This window comes from Ovis aries, chromosome 22 (genome assembly GCF_016772045.2).
Source record: "Ovis aries strain OAR_USU_Benz2616 breed Rambouillet chromosome 22, ARS-UI_Ramb_v3.0, whole genome shotgun sequence".
Taxonomy (NCBI): domain Eukaryota; kingdom Metazoa; phylum Chordata; class Mammalia; order Artiodactyla; family Bovidae; genus Ovis; species Ovis aries.
In genome coordinates, this window is record NC_056075.1 from 4,913,069 (window position 1) to 4,933,466 (window position 20,398).

The 20,398-nt window shown below is 38.3% G+C and overlaps 1 protein-coding gene across 1 annotated transcript in view; it reads left to right on the top strand.

Moving 5' to 3' along the window:
- The window catches only part of PCDH15 (protocadherin related 15), a 1,094,267-nt gene that overhangs the window by 646,828 nt on the left and 427,041 nt on the right, over positions 1 to 20,398 (top strand). The window contains exons 9-10 of the mRNA XM_060404607.1: positions 8,333 to 8,441; positions 17,721 to 17,833. Coding sequence (XP_060260590.1) covers positions 8,333 to 8,441; positions 17,721 to 17,833 — 222 coding nt within the window. The remainder of the gene's footprint in view (positions 1 to 8,332; positions 8,442 to 17,720; positions 17,834 to 20,398) is intronic.

Here is a 20,398-nt window from a genome sequence, read left to right on the forward strand (position 1 = left end):
CTCAGATGGTAAAGTGTCTGTCTACAATGTGAGAGACCCAGGTTCGAGCCCTGGGTTGGGAAGATCCCCTGGAGAAGGAAATGGCAATACACTCCAGTACTATTGCCTGGAAAATCCCATGGACAGAGGAGCCTGGTAGGCTACAGTCCATGGGGTGGCAAAGAGCCGGACACGACTGAGTGATTTCACTTTCACTTTCATGTTAATTATATCTGACAGGGTCCAACCAGAGAAACAGAGCTCATGTTGTGGTTAAATTACAGGAATTTAATATAGGGAGCTAGTCACAAATGGATTGGAAGTGAAACAAGGGAAGGGGATGCAACTCAGAATGGAGAAAACAGCAGGAAGCTTCTAACATGAATAATTCTCCCTCTGTGTTCAATCTTGAATTCTACAATTATCTGTTGAACATCTGTTCATGCTATGTGCTGAGAGAAACACCAAAATGAATGAACTATAGCACTAATGCTCTAGAATCTGAGTCATAAAACATGCACAAGTGGTTTGAAATAGGAATACCTGTCCTGTGGGTTTTCAAAGGAATAAAGGGTCAATTCCAGCTGGAGACTCAGGAATAAACTTAAAATAGGAGGTGACATTTGAGCAGAACCTTGAACTATTTTGATATTGAGAGCTCATGTTGGGAACAGCATGGAAAAGGGCTAGATCTGGGGAGATATAGGTGGTTTGCAGTGAATGGTAAACATTTTAGTTTGGCTAGAGCAGTGTATAATGGAAGTATTGGGAAACAGGAGGGAAAGACAGTAAACTGTAGCCAAATCTTGAAAAACCTTTGCCTTCCAAGCTTCAGAATCAAGCCATGGGTTGCAAGCCATGACCCACAGATCAAATCTGGACTTATGTTTGCTTTTGTTAGGCTCATGAGAATATATATACATATTAAATATAAATATATATATAAACATATATATATAAACATATAAATATATGTATATTTAACAGATAAACATCGGCAATCTATTTGATGATAAAGAACACTCATTTTGAGCCCCAATTAAGTAAAATCTTATCTTTTCCCTAAAAAGCATTCCATTCTTCTAGTTAGAATCATATTACCAAAAAGTACTCATTATTATATATTGAATTTTGTCAATAAAAAATGTGAAAACAAAAATCAGAAGAATAAAGCCAGATGTTCTAGAGTTCAGGGAACGAGAAAAATAGTGGTGGGAGGAACAGTCAGACAACTAAGTGAGGAAAAGTGGTCTTACTCATCCACATAATGATATAAAATCACAAAACTCCAAAGGCAAGGAGTTAGAGTCAGATTTTATTCAATCTGTACCACTTGCTTCTCAAGGTTTTTGACAGATTTTATAATAGTTGGAAGTGGAAATGCTCAGCCATGTCTGACTCTTTGCAACCCCTTGCACTGTAACCCACTGGGCTCCAAGCTCCTCTGTCCATGGAATTTTCCAGGTAAGAATATTGGAGTGGGTTGTCATTTCCTACTCCAGGGGTCTTCTCAACCCAGGAACCCATATCTCCTGCATTGGCAAAAGGATTCTTTACCACTGCACCACCTGAGGTAGCTGAATGTTTATCTATTTGGCTGTGCCAGGTGTTATTCGAGGCATGCAGGACCTAGTTGCCCATCCAGGGATTGAACCCAGGCCCCCTGCACTGACAACACAAAGTCTTAGCCTCTAGACCACTGGGAATGTCCCCAGAATTTTATAGAAGTGGTGTTCTGAAAATTAAATATATAGAATAGGGACAAGTAGAATATCAATGAGCATTATTCTATTTCCCATTTCTTTTTTTTTTTCCTTTCAGTAAGTACCTGTGAATTAATTGATTAAGATAACCAGTTCAAATATTTCCCAAATAAACAGCTGACCATCTGATTCCCCATTTCTTAAAAAAAGTACTTAATTATTTATTTCCTTGTTCTCTATTAGATCATTGTTGGAGAGTTCAAATGCTTTTCTAATTGAAACTCCACTTTTCCCCCATATTTAGCTATAAGCCTTCTTATTGCTGTTCATTAGTTGATTGAATTCAGTAGAAAAGTAATATATATATTTGGTTAATTTGTATGGTTGTTAATGTCATGCACTTCCTTTCTTGTTTGAATACTTTACTTTTGACTGGTATTTTGGGGGTACAAAGAGCAATAGGATTCTGAAAGGCTTCCTAGGTGGCTCAGTGGCAATGAATCTGCCTGCCAAGCAAGAGACAGATTTGATCCCTGGGTCTGGAAGATCCCTTGGAGAAGGAAATGGCAACCTCCACCAGCATTCTTACCTGGGACATGCCATAAATAGAGGAGTCTGGTGGGCTACAATGCATGGGGTCACAAAGTCAAACACAGCTTAGTGACTAAACAGCAATAAAGGATTCTGAAAGTGAGCTGATCAGTCATTCAAGTTTTGATATTTGGAAATATTTTGTCACAAAAGTACAATCATAGTTTGCAACAATAATAATCAAAAGAACACCTAAGAATGCCCTATTTCATGAGAATTGGCCAGTGCAATGTAGGTTCAAATGCAGTACAAAGAGTTGTCTTAGTAAACTTACAAAGCAAGTAATATGAGATTGCTACATCCATTGAGACATTGCCCATCTCTCTTTTTTAAAATATGGAGAAAGAAATACAGGTCAGGAAGGGGGTAAATTGCCAGAGAGGGTTAGAAGAGTGTTTTGTTTTTTTTTTTTGCATAAATCTTTATTGTGTGTGTGTGTGTGTGTGTATGATTTCTGAGGGTTTTTTTTTTTTTTTCAAAATGAATATTACCTAAAACTGTTCTCACACATATCATGATTATATTTGTTGTCTGAGATCAGACCCAACAACCACAACTGTTTTATTTTTTTTTTAATCAAATACTTCTTGTGCAAGTGTAATGGTATCCACACTTTGAAAATTGTGGAAAATAAGTACATTCTATATAGAAGACATACTTGCTACTAAAGCAGGAATAAGAGAGAAAAAACTATTATGTTGAACTTCTGAAGAAAAATTGAAAAGTTTTGTGAATGCTTCCAGAGACTCTGTGGGCAAATATCAAGAATACCATTTGGAAAAGATATATGAAGCATCTATCAGTGCCCTGCAGGCATCCGTATCCAGAGTTATCAAACAGCTCCCCTGTTGTGGTTTAAAGTAGTAGTCTTTACTGCAGGAACAAAATAGATGTCTGAAAACAGGCCGGGTCATACTTTTCCAAGCATTAAAACTAAATGTCTCACTTCATGCTTCCACAAATAGAGCTAAATTCTTCCAGAGTCCTTCCTATGCTGTGGGTTTAAATGTCACTAATGGTTTAGTTTGTGGAGAAGCTCCCATTTTATTTGAGAATCAGGCACTACCTGTATGAGTTGGTTAAGAATGCATAGGAAACCATGATCTAGGCTGTTGCTATACATGCATTGCCAAGGGTCATGTACTATTTAGTGAGGCAGACATAAGCCCACCAAGCTATCTACCAAAAAATAAAACTTTATAAAGCATTAGAACCCTCCATTTAGTTTATTTCAGTTGCTCAGTCGTGTCCAACTTTGTGACCCCATGAATTGCAGCACGCCAGGGCTCCCTGTTGTTCCATGTCCAGTTCTAACTGTTGCTTCCTGATCTGCATACAGATTTCTCAAGAGGCAGATCAGGTGGTCTGGTATTCCCATCTCTTTCAGAATTTTCCATGGCTTATTGAGATCTACACAATCAAAGGCTTTGGCATAGTCAATAAAGCAGAAATAGATGTTTTTCTGGAACTCTCTTGCTTTTTCCATGATCCACCGCATGTTGGCAATTTGATCTGTGGTTCCTCTGCCTTTTCTAAAACCAGCTTGAACATTAGGAAGTTCACAGTTCACGTATTGCTAAAGCCTGGCTTGGAGAATTTTGAGCATTACTTTACTAGCATGTGAGATGAGTACAATTGTGTGGGTGTTTGAGCATTCTTTGGCATTGCCTTTCTTTGGGATTGGAATGAAAACTAATCTTTCCCAGTCCTGTGGCCACTGCTGAGTTTTCCAAATTTGCTGGCATATGGAGTGAAGCACTTTCACAACATCATCTTTCAGGATTTGAAACAGCTCAATAGGAATTCCATCACCTCCACTAGCTTTGTTCGTAGTGATGCTTTCTAAGGCCCACTTGACTTCACATTCCAGGATGTCTGGCTCTAGATGAGTGATCACATCATCATGATTATCTGGGTCGTGAAGATCTTTTTTGTACAGTTCTTCTGTGTATTCTTGCCACCACTTAATATCTTCTGCTTCTGTTAGGTCCAGACCATTTCTGTCCTTTATCGACCCCATCTTTGCATGAAATGTTCCCTTGGTATCTCTAATTTTCTTTAAGAGACCTCTAGTCTTTCCCATTCTGTTCTTTTCCTCTATTTCTTTGCATTGATCACTGAAGAGGGCTTTCTTATCTCTTCTTGCTATTCTCTGGAACTCTGCATTCGGATGCTTATATCTTTCCTTTTCTCCTTTGCTTTTTGCCTCTCTTCTTTTCACAGCTATTTGTAAGGCCTCCCCAGACAGCCATTTTGCTTTTTTGCATTTCTTTTCCGTGGAGATGGTCTTGATCCCTATCTCCTGTACAATGTCATGAACCTCATTCCATAGTTCATCAGGCACTCTATCTGTCAGATCTAGGCTCTTAAATCTATTTCTCACTTCCACTGTATAATCATAAGAGATTTAATTTAGGTCATACCTGAATGGTCTAGCAGACTGGTTTCAAATAGTAAAAGGAGTACATCAAGGCTGTATATTGTTACCCTGCTTATTTAACTTATATGCAGAGTATATCATGAGAAACGCTGGACTGGAAGAAACACAAGCTGGAATCAAGATTGCCGGGAGAAATATCAATAATCTCAGGTATGCAGATGACACCACCCTTATGGCAGAACATGAAGAGGAACTAAAAAGCCTCTTGATGAAAGTGAAAGTGGAGAGTGAAAAAGTTGGCTTAAAGCTCAACACTCAGAAAACGAAGATCATGGCATCCCGTCCCATCACTTCATGGGAAATAGATGGGAAATAGTGGAAACAGTGTCAGACTTTATTTTTTTGGGCTCCAAAATCACTGCAGATGGTGACTGCAGCCATGAAATTAAAAGACGCTTATTCCTTCGAAGAAAAGTTATGATCAACCTAGATAGCATATTCAAAAGCAGAGACATTAGGGAGACAAACAGGAAGCAAACAGGGAGGCCTGGCATGCTACGATTCATGGGGTCACAAAGAATTAGACACGACTGAGCGACTGAACTGAACTGAGGCCTCCCTGTTCATCACTAACTCCCGGAGTTCACTCAAACTCCAACCTAGATAGCATATTCACAAGCAGAGACATTACTTTGTCAACTAAGGTCCATCTAGTCAAGGCTATGGTTTTCCAGTGGTCATGTATGGATGTGAGAGTTGGACTGTGAAGAAGGCTGAGCACCAAAGAATTGATGCGTTTGAACTGTGGTGTTGGAGAAGACTCTTGAGAGTCCCTTGGACTGCAAGGAGATCCAACCAGTCCATTCTGAAGGAAATAAACCCTGGGATTTCTTTGGAGGGAATGATGCTAAAGCTGAAGTCATGCGAAGAGCTGACTCATTGGAAAAGACTCTGATGCTGGGAGGGATTGAGGGCAGGAGGAGAAGGGGACGACAGAGCTTGAGATGGCTGGATGGCATCACTGATTCGATGGACGTGAGTCTGAGTGAACTCTGGGAGTTGATGATGGACCGGGAGGCCTGGCGTGCTGCGATTCATGGGGTCGCAAAGAGTCAGACACGACTGAGTGACTGAACTGAACTGAACGGATTCTTTTTCTAAATGCTGTAAAATTATTCTATTAAAATACAGACCACAAATCTAAGCAATCATGAGTCCACTATCATATACATAGGAGGGTGAATGTTAGAATCAGTCAAAATTAAGAATTATAATAATTAAAGATAATAAGCCAGAGATGCTAGTCATTCTATGAGCTCAGTTTACCTTTCCAACGTTGTCTCTGAATATATTTGTTTTTATTTTTTCTACCCTACCAGGGAAAACTTTCTATAGATCATTCTCAGAGAATATTACAATGTCTTGATTTAATGTAAAACACTTAAGCTGTTTCAGTATAATATTATATGTGTGTTACTCATGTGAATATATCATTCAAATGCTGAGTTGAAAGATATTTAAATTTTAAACAGGGTCTGTTATTTGCATCTCAGATCTCAAGATCTTGCTAAGTAGAGAGTGAAAGAAAAATTGTGAGGCTTTCCTGGTGGCTCAGGTGGTAAAGAATCTGCCTGCAATGCAGGAGACTTGGATTCAATTCCTGAGTTGGGTAGATACCCTGGAGCAGGGCAATGGGAACCCACTCCAGTATTCTTTCCTGGAGAATCTCCAAGGACAAAGGGGCCTGTTAAGTTGCAGTTTATGGGGTCTCAAAGAGTCAGACACGACTGAACAACTAAGCACAGCACGACACACGGCTCATTGGGTGAGAACAACAGTGATCAAATGGATTTAATGTAGTAATTTTGATATTAACATTTTCACGGTTCTAAATCCACATTTGAAGACATGAATAGAGTGTAAGTTATCCCTGGTTTCCCAGGAGGCACAGTGATAAAGAATCCACCTGGCTATGTAGGAGATTTAAGAGAGGTGGGTTTGATCCTTGGGTCAGGAAGATTCCCTGGAGAAAAAAAATGGCTACCCACTCCAGTATTTTTGCCTGGAGAATCCCATGGACAGAGGAGCCTGGTGGGCTACAGTCCATGCAATAACAGAGAGTCAGACATGACTGGACATGTGCACACACACACACACAAGTTATCCCCACAAACAGCTCTTTATTTTTAGGAAAATATTGATAGCATTTAGACCAGTGAGAACCCATTAGAGAAAATGATTTGGACAGAGCCCCTAAGATGTATGTGAGCTCTAAATTATTGGTCAATGCTTACCTTCAATTATTAAAACGCCTGTAAATGTAATGTAACTTAATAACATAACATTAAGTTTTGTGCATAACAATTAATATAATTGCTCTTTTTGGTTTCATTTAGAATGCCACAACTATACATTTCTGCTGAGATTAGAAACTACAGATTTTGTACAAGAGTGCATGATATGTTTCAAGGTTACGTTAGTTGAGAAGGAATAATATATAAGAACCTTGCAGTGATTCCTTAGAATGTGTATGAGATACTGAGACACATTCTATTTCCATTCAGAATTACCACTTATATATTTGGCCTGAGAGTTCCACAAATTTAAAGGAGTATTTTCTAAACTGGGTTCTAAGGGTGTTAGTTCAAGAAGATGTTAATAATTGATTCTAGAAAATATACAAACAATGCCCCTTTCTTAGACAGTTGTTAGGCAAATTAATACACTTAGATCTCTGAAACAACCTGTAGTAGAATGAATTAACATTTTTAAAATGTTATTTAATATGGTGTTTCCCAAACTTATCTCTGCAAAGTAAATGTTTGTCTTTCCAGCATACCTATTATAATCTAGCACAAGGTTAACAAACTACATCCTATTTGCCATCTGTTTTTGTAAATAAAGTATTATTGCAACACAGTCATGTCTACTGGTTGCTTTTGTGTTACAATGGCAGACTTGAGTAGCTATAACAGAGACTGCATGGCCAGCAAAGCCTAAGCATATTTATTATCTGGTCCTGTTAGCAAAACTTGATGCCACTGGACATCAGAAATGCATTATATCTTTAAACAGAACATTCTTGTAGATAAGAATAATATATAATATATATATATATAGTTATATATAATATGTATATTATATATTATTATATGTATATGTTACTTGTATATACCTACATGATATATAATTAAGTTTAACTATATGAAACATACAATTGATTTCTATTGACTTAAACATCAAATTTTAAAACATTTATTTTAATGTAATTTATGTGAAACTTTAAGTCATCATTTAGGGAAGAAAGAATATAAATACATTTACAAGTCTTGTCTAAAGCCAAAAACAAATACTATACTTGATAACCTTATATATTTGATTAAATTATTTGGGAAAGATTTAAAATTTATTAATATACTTTTTCCTTGCTCTACTTATAGGAGAAATTTGTGATATAAAGCCCTATGTACAAAGTTACTAAGTCTTTTCATTTGACTTTGAGGGCATCTTGCTCCCCTTTCAGATTCAAAATTAACTAATTTGTGGTGTTAAATTACACATTTTGAAATCTGACTTTACTCGTTCAGGTGTTATCGAGCTGTCCAGACAACAATATCTGAATGTCAATTCTCTCTGAGGTAATAAAACTGAACTAAACTCTCTGATTCTTTTTTTCCAGGAAGAACTGAACCCCATCATTGTTACGCCACCCATTCAAGCCATTGATCAGGACCGGAATATCCAGCCACCATCTGATAGGCCAGGCATTCTCTATTCCATCCTTGTTGGTTTGTATCGTCTAACATTTTACATTCTCAGCTTTAGCTCTAAAATTGAGTAGGAAAAATATGTTTCAAATTTTTATAACAAAGATTTTATTTCTAGAAATTTTATTGAAATTATTTTTACATATAAATAGTAAAATAACCATTTAAAAATATTTTTCCCTTAAAACCAACCTCAGTGAAATGTGAACAATAGGTAGAAACACTTTTATTGAGGAGGCTAAACAACTTCAAAATAGTATGTAGTCTTCTGTTGCTAGTTTTCTCTGTATTAGCTCAAAGAATTCTCTAAAAAAAAAAAAAATTGAAAAATCACTTTAGAAGCTTACACTATATGATCAACTAGTATTGTATCATTGGTTGGTTATGATTACCGTCATATAATTCTAAAAACAGTGATTCCATTACATAGTTCTGAAAAGTATGTGACAATTAAATAAGAGCTATTGGCACCAACAAGAAGAAAGATTATGATTACCCTGAGGAAACATAACACATTATACACTTTGGCTAAATTTTCTTTGAAGAATTTCAGAGAAGTCATTTTAATACATTCTTGTGCATATCAGTTCAGTTCAGTTCAGTCGCTCAGTCGTGTCCGACTCTCTGCGACCCCGTGAATCGCAGCACGCCAGGCCTCCCTGTCCATCGTCAACCCCCGAAGTTCACTCAGATTCACGTCCATTGAGTCAGTGATGCCATCCAGCCATCTCATCCTCTGTCATCCCCTTCTCCTCCTGCCCCCAATCCCTCCCAGCATCAGAGACTTTTCCAATGATTCAGTTCTTCGCATGAGGTGGCCAAAGTACTGGAGTTTCAGCTTTAGCATCATTCCTTCCAAAGAAATCCCAGGGCTGATCTCCTTCAGAATGGACTGGTTGGATCTCCTTGCAGTCCAAGGGACTCTCAAGAGTCTTCTCCAACACCACAGTTCAAAAGCATCAATTCTATGGCACTCAGCCTTCTTCACAGTCCAACTCTCACATCCATATATGACCACGGGAAAAACCATAGCCTTGACTAGACGGACCTTTGTTGGCAAAGTAATGTGTCTGCTTTAGAATATGCTATCTAGGTTGGTCATAACTTTTCTTCCAAGGAGTAAGCATCTTTTAATTTCATGGAGGCAATAACCATCTGCAGTGATCTTGGAGCCCCCAAAAATAAAGTCTGACACTGTTTCCACTGTTTCCCCACCTATTTCCCATGAAGGGATGGGACCAGATGCCATGATCTTCGTTTTCTGAATGTTGAGCTTTAAGCCAACATTTTCACTCTCCTCTTTCACTTTCATCAAGAGGCTTTTTAGTTCCTCTTCACTTTCTGCTGTAAGGGTGGTATCATCTGCATATCTGAGGCTATTGATATTTCTCCTGGCAATCTTGATTCCAGCTTGCGCTTCTTCCAGTCCAGCGTTTCTCATGATGTACTCTGCATAGAAGTTAAATAAGCAGGGTGACAATATACAGCCTTGACGTACTCCTTTTCCTATTTGGAATCAGTCTGTTGTTCCATGTCCAGTTCTAACTGTTGCTTCCTGACCTGTATACAGATTTCTCAAGAGGCAGATCAGGTGCTCTGGTATTCCCATCTCTTTCAGAATTTTCCACAGTTTATTGTGACCCACACAGTCAAAGGCTTTGGCATAGTCAGTAAAGCAGAAATAGATGTTTTTCTGGAACTCTCTTGCTTTTTCCATGATCCAGCAGATGTTGGCAATTTGATCTGTGGTTCCTCTGCCTTGTCTAAAACCAGCTTGAACATCTGGAGGTTTACGGTTCACGTATTGCTGAGGCCTGGCTTGGGTAATTTTGAGCATTACTTCACTAGTGTGTGAGATGAGTGCAATTGTGTGGTAGTTTGAGCATTCTTTGGCATTGCCTTTCTTTGGGATTGGAATGAAAACTGACCTTTTCCAGTCCTGTGGCCACTGCTGAGTTTTCCAAATTTGTTGGCATATGGAGTGCAGCACTTTCACAGCATCATCTTCCAGGATTTAAAATAGCTCAACTGGAATTCCATCACCTCCACTAGCTTTATTCATAGTGATGCTTTCTAAGGCCCACTTGACTTCACATTCCAGGATGTCTGGCTCTAGATGAGTGATCACACCATCATGATTATCTGGGTCATGAAGTTCTTTTTGTACAGTTCTTCTGTGTATTTTTGTCACCTCTTCTTAATATCCTCTGCTTCTTTAGGTCCATACCATTTCTGTCCTTTATTGACCCCATCTTTGCATGAAATGTTCCCTTGATATCTCTAATTTTTTTGAAAAAAATCTCTAGTCTTTCCCATTCTGTTCTTTTCCTCTATTTCTTTGCATTGATCACTGAAGAAGGCTTTCTTATCTCTTCTTGCTATTCTCTGGAACTCTGCATTCAGATGCTTATATCTTTCCTTTTCTCCTTTGCTTTTGCCTCTCTTCTTTTCACAGCTATTTGTAAGGCCTCCCCAGACAGCCATTTTGCTTTTTTGCATTTCTTTTCCATGGGGATGGTCTTGATCCCTGTCTCCTGTACAATGTCGTGAACCTCATTCCATAGTTCATCAGGCACTCTATCTGTCAGATCTAGGCCCTTTAATCTATTTCTCACTTCCACTGTATAATCATAAGGGATTTAATTTAGGTCATACCTGAATGGTCTAGCAGTTTCCTCTTCTTTCTTCAATTTGAGTCTGAATTTGGTAATAAGGAGTTCATGATCTGAGCCACAGTCAGCTCCTGGTCTTGTTTTTGTTGACTATAGAGCTTTTGCATCTTTGGCCGCAAAGAATATAATTAATCTGATTTCAGTGTTGACCATCTGGTGATGTCCATGTGTATAGAGTCTTCTCTTGTGTTGTTGGAAGAGGGTGTTTGCTATGACCAGTGCATTTTCTTGTCAAAACTCTATTATTCTTTGCCCTGCTTCATTCCACATTCTAAGGCCAAATTTGCCTGTTACTCCAGGTGTTTCTTGACTTCCTACTTTTGCATTCCAGTCCCCTATCATGAAAAGGACATCTTTTTTGGGTGTTCTAAAAGGTCTTGTAGGTCTTCATAAAACCGTTCAACTTCAGTTTCTTCAGCATTGCTGGTTGGGGCATAGACTTGGATAACTGTGATATTGAATGGTTTGCCTTGGAGACAAAAAGAGATCATTCTGTCATTTCTGAGATTTCATCCAAGTACCACATTTCGGACTCTTTTGTTGACCATGATGGATACTCCATTTCTTCTGAGGGATTCCTGCCCACAGTAGTAGATATAATGGTCATCTGAGTCCAATTCACCCATTCCAGTCCATTTTAGTTTGCTGATTCCTAGAATGTTGATGTTCACTCTTGCCATCTCTTGTTTGGCCACTTCCAATTTGCCTTGATTCATGGACCTGACATTCCAGGTTCCTATGCCATATTTCTCTTTACAGCATCTGACCTTGCTTCTATCACCAGTCACATCCACAGCTGGGTATTGTTTTTGCTTTGGCTCCATCCCTTCATTCTTTCTGGAGTTATTTCTCCATTGATCTCCAGTAGCATATTGGGAACCTACTGACCTGGGGAGTTCCTCCTTCAGTATCCTATCATTTTGCCTTTTCATACTGCTCATGGGGTTCTCAAGGCAAGAATACTGAAGTGGTTTGCCATCCCCTTCTCCAGTGGACCACATTCTATCAGACCTCTCCACCATGACCCACCCGTCTTGGATTGCCCCGTGGGCATGGTTTGGTTTCATTGAGTTAGACAAGGCTGTGGTCCTAGTGTGATTAGATTGACTAGTTTTCTGTGAGTACGGTTTCAGTGTGTCTGCCCTCTGATGCCCTCTTGCAACACCTACCATCTTACTTGGGTTTCTCTTACCTTGAGCAAGGGGTATCCCTTCATGGCTGCGCTAGCAAAGCACAGCCAGTGCTCCTTACCTTGGATGAGGGGTATCTTCTTGCCTCTGCCCTTCCTGACCTTCAGCTTAGGATGGCATATCTGTTAGTCATACAAAAAGCAAAACTGATAAGAATCTCATGTCACTTTTCTTAAACTGCTTTTGCTAAAATATGGATGTAGCTGTTTTGCATGATTTATAGTATCTAGAGAGATACATACATCTAAAACAAACAATACATCTCATAATGAAGAAGAGACACTTTTGAAGCATGCTTCAAAGTAACTGTTGAATGGAATTTAACTTTATCCTCAACCCCTTCCCAATCCACAGATGGATATTTTAATCACCTAGTCCGTGGGGTCGCACAGAGTCGGACACGACTGAGCGACTTCACTTTCACTTTTCACTTTCTTGCATTGGAAAAGGAAATGGCAACCCACTCCAGTGTTCTTGCCTGGAGAATCCCAGGGACGGGGGAGCCTAATGGGCTGCTGTCTATGGAGTCGCACAGAGTCGGACACGACTGAAGCAACTTAGCAGCAGCAGTAGAGATGCCACACAGATTTCAAAATATAATGTTATAGCATACTTAGAACTACTGTCCATAGAGAAAATTCAAGTAGTTCTGTTTCAAGTCTTTGATGTCGAGAACTACACATGTATTATAAGTAAGTTGTAGAGATTAGACTATTAATTTTTTTAAAAAAGTGCTTATGAGCACAAGCATAAGTCTGTTTTAAATCTTTAGGGTGTTGACATGGTGGCTCAGTTGGTAAAAAGCCAACTTTACCTGTAGTGCAGGAGACCCAAGTTCAGTCCCTGGGGGGTGGGGTGGGGGGAAGAATCCCTGGAGAAGGAAATGGCAGCCCACTCCAAAATTGTTGCCTGGAGAATCCATGGACAGAGGAGCCTGGTGGGCTACAGTCCCTGGTATCTCAAAGAGTTGGACACGACTGAGTGACTGACTCTTTCACTTTCAGGTTGACATACATAAAAGGAAATAGGCTCTTTTTTTTTTTAATTTCATTAACTAAGGGCTTGATAGTATGGAAGTTACTATACTAGATGATGTAGATATGAACATGAGGGAGAAATGGTCTAGGTTGGGCAGGAATACAGTCTATGGATAGAAACGTCAAAAGGTACATTAAAATACATGGTTTAAAAAAAAGTATGGTTGTAAATACTACAAATAAATTATGAACAACACATGTGACCTCATGGGAGGAGAGAACTAAAGGTATCTATGAAATTGCTGAGAAGCTGTTACTTTAGCAGAAAAACTATAGTTTTCAAGTATAAAATGAGATAAAAATGATTTGGATAATGCAGCAAGTGAAAGTCCAAAGTGTTAAATTTAAAGATAATTATACATTTCATTACTTTGTTTCTTGTGTCTTGCCATGCAGTTTTATAAGGCCATTAAACTTATAGCTGTTTTCCCTTCAGTTCAGTTCAGTCACTCAGTCACATCCGACTCTTTGCAACCCCATGAATTGCAGCACGCCAGGCCTCCCTGTCCATCACCAACTCCCAGAGTTCATTCAAACTCATGTCCACCAAGTCGGTGATGCCATCCAGCCATCTCATCCTCTGTCGTCCCCTTCTCCTCCTGCCCCCAATCCCTCCCAGCATCAGAGTCTTTCCCAATGAGTCAGTTTTTCGCATGAGGTAGCCAAAGTATTGGAGTTTAGGCTTTAGCAGCAGTCCTTCCAATGAACACCCAGGATTGATCTCCTTTAGAATGGACCGGTTGGATCTCCTTGCAGTCCAAGGGACTCTCAATAGTCTTCTCCAACACCACAGTTCAAAAGCATTTTCCTGTTCTCTTACTGATACTTTATTATGAGCCACAGGTAGAAAAGATATGCCCACTCTCACATTGCAAGAATCCATCCACATTTTCATCTAGCGCTTCCATTGCTTTATTGCTTATTGCACATAAATACCTTCTCCATTTGTGGTTTACTTTAGTATACTGTATGAAAAATAGATAATTTTTTATAATTTTCTGTATGACTCTCCTATTAGGTAAATGCTCCTAACCAAAAATCCATTTTCCCCTAATTTTGAGGATGATTCCTTTATCATACACTTAATTTTCATGTGCAATTTTGACTGTTTCTGAATTTTTAAGCTTATTTAACTGGCATCATTTTTCTCCCCTTACATAAGCCCAGGGAAATTTTTCTTTCTTGTTGAAGCAGAGGACTATAGCAATTAACACATTTTTGAATATAATTTACATCTTTAAACCTGGATTTGAATGCAAGCTCTGTCTGACATTGTCTCTTTGACATTGGACAAATTACTTAATATTGCAAATCTGCTAAGTCTTCCTGGGTACAATGAGAATAATTTACAGTGGTATTGATGATTTTATATATAAAGTATTTATGGGCTTCCCTGGTGGGTTAGATGGTAAAGAATTGGCTTGTAATGCAGGAAACCTAGGTTTGATCCCTGGCTTGGGAAGATCCCTTGGAGAAGGAAATGGCTACCCACTCCAGTATTCTTGCCTGGGAAATTCCATGGACAGAGGAACCTGCTGAGCTATGGTCCATGGGGCTGCAAAGAGGAACACGACTGAGCAACTAACAAACACACATAAAACACTTAGCACAATGTTCAGTTCAGTTTAGTTGCTCAGTTGTGGCTAACTCTTTGCGACCCCATGAATTGCAGCACGCCAGGCCTCCCTGTCCATCACCAACTCCCAGAGTTCACTCAAATTCATGGCCATCGAGTGGGTGATGCCATCAAGCCATCTCATCCTCTGTAGCCCACTTCTCCTCTTGCCCCCAATCACTCCCAGCATCAGTCTTTTCCGATGAGTCAACTCTTCGCATGAGATGCCCAAAATATTGAAGTTTCAGCTTTAGAGTCAGTCCTTCCAAAGAACATACAAGACTGATCTCCTTTAGAATGGACTGGTTGGATCTCCTTGCAGTCCAAGAGACTCTCAAGAGTCTTCTCCAACACCACAGTTCAAAAGCATCAATTCTTCGGTGCTCAGCTTTCTTCACAGTCCAACTTTCACATCCATACATGACCACTGGAAAAACCATAGCCTTGACTAGACGGACCTTTGTTGGCAAAGTAATGTGTCTGCTTTTGAATATGCTGTCTAGGTTGGTCATAACTTTCCTTCCAAGGAGTAAGTGTCTTTTAATTTCATGGCTACAATCACCACCTGCAGTGATTTTGGAGTCCCAGAAAATAAAGTCTGACATTGTTTCCACTGTTTCCCCATCTATTTCCCATGAAGGGATGGGACCAGATGCCATGATCTTCGTTTTCTGAATGTTGAGCTTTAAGCCAACATTTTCACTCTCCTCTTTCACTTTCATCAAGAGGCTTTTGAGTTCCTCTTCACTTTCTGCCATAAGGGTGGTGTCATCTGCAAATCTGAGGTTATTGATATTTCTCCTGGCAATCTTGATTCCAGCTTGCGCTTCTTCCAGTCCAGCGTTTCTCATGATGTACTCTGCATAGAAGTTAAATAAGCAGGGTGACAATATACAGCCTTGACGTACTCCTTTTCCTATTTGGAACCAGCCTGTTGTTCCATGTCCAGTTCTAACTGTTGCTTCCTGACCTACATATAGGTTTCTCAAGAGGCAGATCAGGTGGTCTGGTATTCCCATCTCTTTCAGAATTTTCCACAGTTTATTGTGATCCACACAGTCAAAGGCTTTGACATAGTCAGTAAAGCAGAAATAGATGTTTTTCTGGAACTCTCTTGCTTTTTCAATGATCCAGCAGATGTTGGCAATTTGATCTGTGGTTCCTCTGCCTTTTCTAAAACCAGCTTGAACATCTGGAAGTTCACGGTTCACGTATTGCTGAAGCCTGGCTTGGAGAATTTTGAGCATTACTTTACTAGCGTGTGAGATGAGTACAATCGTGCGGTAGTTTGAGCATTCTTTGGCATTGCCTTTCTTTGGAATTGGAATGAAAACTGACCTTTTCCAGTCCTGTGGCCACTGCTGAGTTTTCCAAATTTGTTGACATATGGAGTGCAGCACTTTCACAGCATCATCTTCCAGGATTTAAAATAGCTCACCTGAAATTCCATCACCTCCACTAGCTTTGTTCGTAGTGATGCTTTCTAAGGCCCACTTGACTTCACATTCCAGGATGTCTGGCTCGAGATGAGTGATCACACCATCGTGATGATCTGGGTCGTGAAGATCTTTTTTGTACAGTTCTTCTGTGTATTCTTGCCACCTCTTCTTAATATCTTCTGCTTCTGTTAGGTCCCTACTATTTCTGTCCTTTGTTGAGCCCATCTTTGCATAAAATGTTCCCTTGGTATCTCTAATTTTGTTGAAGAGATCTCTAGTGTTTCCCATTCTGTTGTTTTCCTCTATTTCTTAGCAGAATGTAGGATTTAATAATTGGCTTCTGCCGCTGCTAAGTCGCTTCAGTCGTGTCCGACTCTGTGCGACCCCAGAGATGGCAGCCCACCAGGCTCCCCTGTCCCTGGGATTCTCCAGGCAAGAACTCTGGAGTGGGTTGCCATTTCCTTCTCCAATGCATGAAAATGAAAAGTGAAAGTGAAGTCGTTCAGTCGTGTCCGACTTCTAGCAACGCCATGGAGTGCAGCCTACCAGGCTCCTCCGTCCATGGGATTTTCCAGGCAAGAGTACTGGAGTGGGGTGCCAGTAATAATTGGCAGTCATATTATATTTTATTATCATTATAGTTAAGGCAAATGGGTGTATTCCACAGTTACATGATTTGACTTACACTTTGTCTTCATTTTGAGAAAAGGGATATTGTATTATACAAAGGAAATGGTACAATTTGAGAAAAATTCAGTTCACTAAAATGGCTGAATTTTAGAAATAACTTCCTTAGACACTAAAGTAAATCAAAATATGTTATTTTATATTTTAATGCTTTTTATTTAAAGTGATTGATATAATAAGATGAATACTTAATTTATGAAAAATGTTTGTCCAGCTATAACAGAATATTCTCATTTTAATATTCAAGCAACTTGATATTTGGTACAAATTACTAGTCATCTTTTGCTGTATGTTGAAAGACCATGCAGGTTATAATTAAGATGTATGTACCATTAAAATACAACTTTATAATTCAAAATTTGTTATCAATGAACTTAGTATCTCTTTTTTGTAATGAAGCTTCAAATCAATTAAAGATTTCAATTAATAAAAGATATTTGGAAAATCATCCAAAGAAGAAGTAATGCCATCTTCTTATTCATAGACTAATTAGAGATAAACCACATTTTCAGCTGCTTTCCTTAGACTGCATAGTTTTGAAACTTAATTTACTAATGAATTTGTGAATTTGTTCCTCAGTTAATGAAAAGAAATAGATAAAGCAGATACACATATTACTGATTGTTCTCTATTATGTGCTTAAATGTCAATGTCTTTCAGGGACTCCTGAGGATTACCCACGATTTTTTCATATGCATCCTAGGACTGCGGAACTTAGCCTCCTGGAGCCTATAAATAGAGACTTTCATCAGAAGTTTGATTTGGTTATTAAGGTAAATTTAACTAATTGCCTAATGTTCTTGTGTTCATAAATATAACTAATGTTCTAATGTTCTTGTGTTTATCAACAAATTCTGTAGAGACTACTGTAGGAGCTTTTATACTATAAAATGAAAATTAATTTGAACTGCAGTTAGTCAATTTTTCTTTAAAATGGTGAAGTGCAACAGTTGAGACTACATGGTGCTGCTTTTCTTTAACATAACTTTATATATTAAACTGCTATTCAAATACTGAATATTTTTGTGTGTATTAAATACCCTGATCAAAGTTGTATGATTTACATACTATTATGTATCACATCTTCTAACATTTAGTTTAGGTTTTGGTTTTTGGTTTTTATCTGTTTGTTTCGCCAAGTGGATTTAGCTTTTGACCACAAAGCTTAACCAATTAATATATTTTAAAAGTACCCGCATTTATATATACATTTTTTTTTATTTTAATGGGGGTTTCCCTGGCAACTCAGATGGTAAAGAATCAGGCTTCAATACAGGAGACCCAGGTTCAATCCCTAGGTTGGGAAGATCCCCTAGAGAAGGGAATGGCAACCCACTCCAGTAGTCTTGCCTGGAGAATTCCATGAACAGAGGAGCTTGTTACAGTACAGTCTATGTGATGGCAAACAGTCAGACACAACTGAGCAGCAATGTGTTATGCTTTATCTTGTTTGTCCAGAAATTATTTTAATATATGTCTCATTATTTCTTTAATCTGAAAGAGGATCCTAGACCACAAAAATTTTCAAAGCTAACGGAATCTATTTGGCTTACAGTTTTGGTTTAATATCTACTATATTGTAACAAAATCATTAAAAAGGTACTGTGGAAACCCACATGATGTGTTAGTTATTTCTTAAAGACTTTACTGAGAAGGTAAGATTTGAGCTGCCTAACAAAGGAGGAATATGAATTTACCAAGTAGAGATAGGGGCTAGGAGAAGAGCATTCTAAGTAAAAGAACAAATATAAGCAAGGACACACAGTAAGTCTAGTGTGTGTTGTCTGAGTTTTTCATGGCTGCACATACGAAAAATAGATATGCAGCCCCGTGACATTAAAAATGCTTTTAAAGGGTTAAAGGAAAGTAAGGGAAGGAAGCTTACTGAGCGTGTGTGTCTTATATGTTTTATGTACATTTTCCATTGAGTTGCAGTCACAATCTTAGTACTTTGCTTATTGGTACAAATATGAAAACTAAAGTTCAGATGGCAAGTGACTGAATCAGAATTACATCATTAATAAGCAGCAGGATTGAAATTCAAATTTAAATTTATCTAAGCAAAAGCCATACTGATTTTACTTCACTAAGATGCAGCTGCTTAGAAATGGTTGTCTGGGTTTAATTATGTAAGTGCAACTGCAAACAGTAATAGAGAGGTACATTTGATTTTAGCTCCAATTAGGATATATTTTGTTAGCCCAATTATATTACACACTCAGATTCTGTATTTGTTTACTGTTTCTTTGTCTGTGAAGAACGTGTATCTAGAAGGGGGATAAATCGTATAAGCTGATAAATCAAATACATCAACTGCTAACAGGAAGGAAATGTAAAACTCACTAACAAAGCACAGATTAAGGACATTTAAATTAATCTGGGGACTCAGGGAAGATTTTTTGGGGATTACCCCAAGCTAAATTTTGCTGTATTGGACAGATTTGGCTAATGAATAAAACTGGGAAATGTGTTTGAACATAAGGAAGAACAGAAGTGAAATCTTGGAGGCATGACATATCAGGCTACAAGTAGTTCACAGAGAAGTGAGGTATAGAGCAAAACCATGGAGAGAACCTTATGTTCAATTGCAATTTCCTGAGATTTCATTCAGTAGGAGTTTGGGAGCCATTCAACAAAGAAAGACTTCTTTTACCATTTGTGCGAAACAGTGATGGATGAGATTCACCTCGCACGATTTTATTTTAATTATCATTGGACTATATAAAACTACAAAATCTGTATCCATTGCCTCCTCTGGATCTACCTGGAGCCCTGTGGTGCTGTACTCTGTGGGACTTAAGAAATGACAAAGCACTGTTTTCAAACTGCCTCATTTGAAACCTGAAATCAATTATATTTTTTATTATCAAAGTCAGTTGTCCTGGTGTACCCAGGTATAGTGAAACTCAGTCCATCAATTATAGAAACAAAATCAATTGGAACAGACCACAGATCATTTTTTATGTTTTAATAACACTTTATATTATTAATGGAAATTTCTACAGACATTATTAGATTCAAATTATTGTTCTGTATGCATCCAAGGGGATAATAAGCAAAGGTATCAATCTGTGAGAATAATAATATGCCACCTGCTTGAATAATAGCTGAGTATTGTGTCTTTGTATAAGGATCCACTGAAATGCTACAATTTGGTAGTTCTCCTCTGTAGTAAGTCTTTCAATTTCTTCCCTTTTTCTTATTTTAATAATGCTTCATTTTCCATTGGTCATAATTTTTTTTTTTGGACTTGATCCCAATTTCTGTTTTTGAGGCTAAAGAAAAATAAAATGAAATATCCTTTTCTAGACTTTGAAGAAGAATTCTACTTTAAAAAT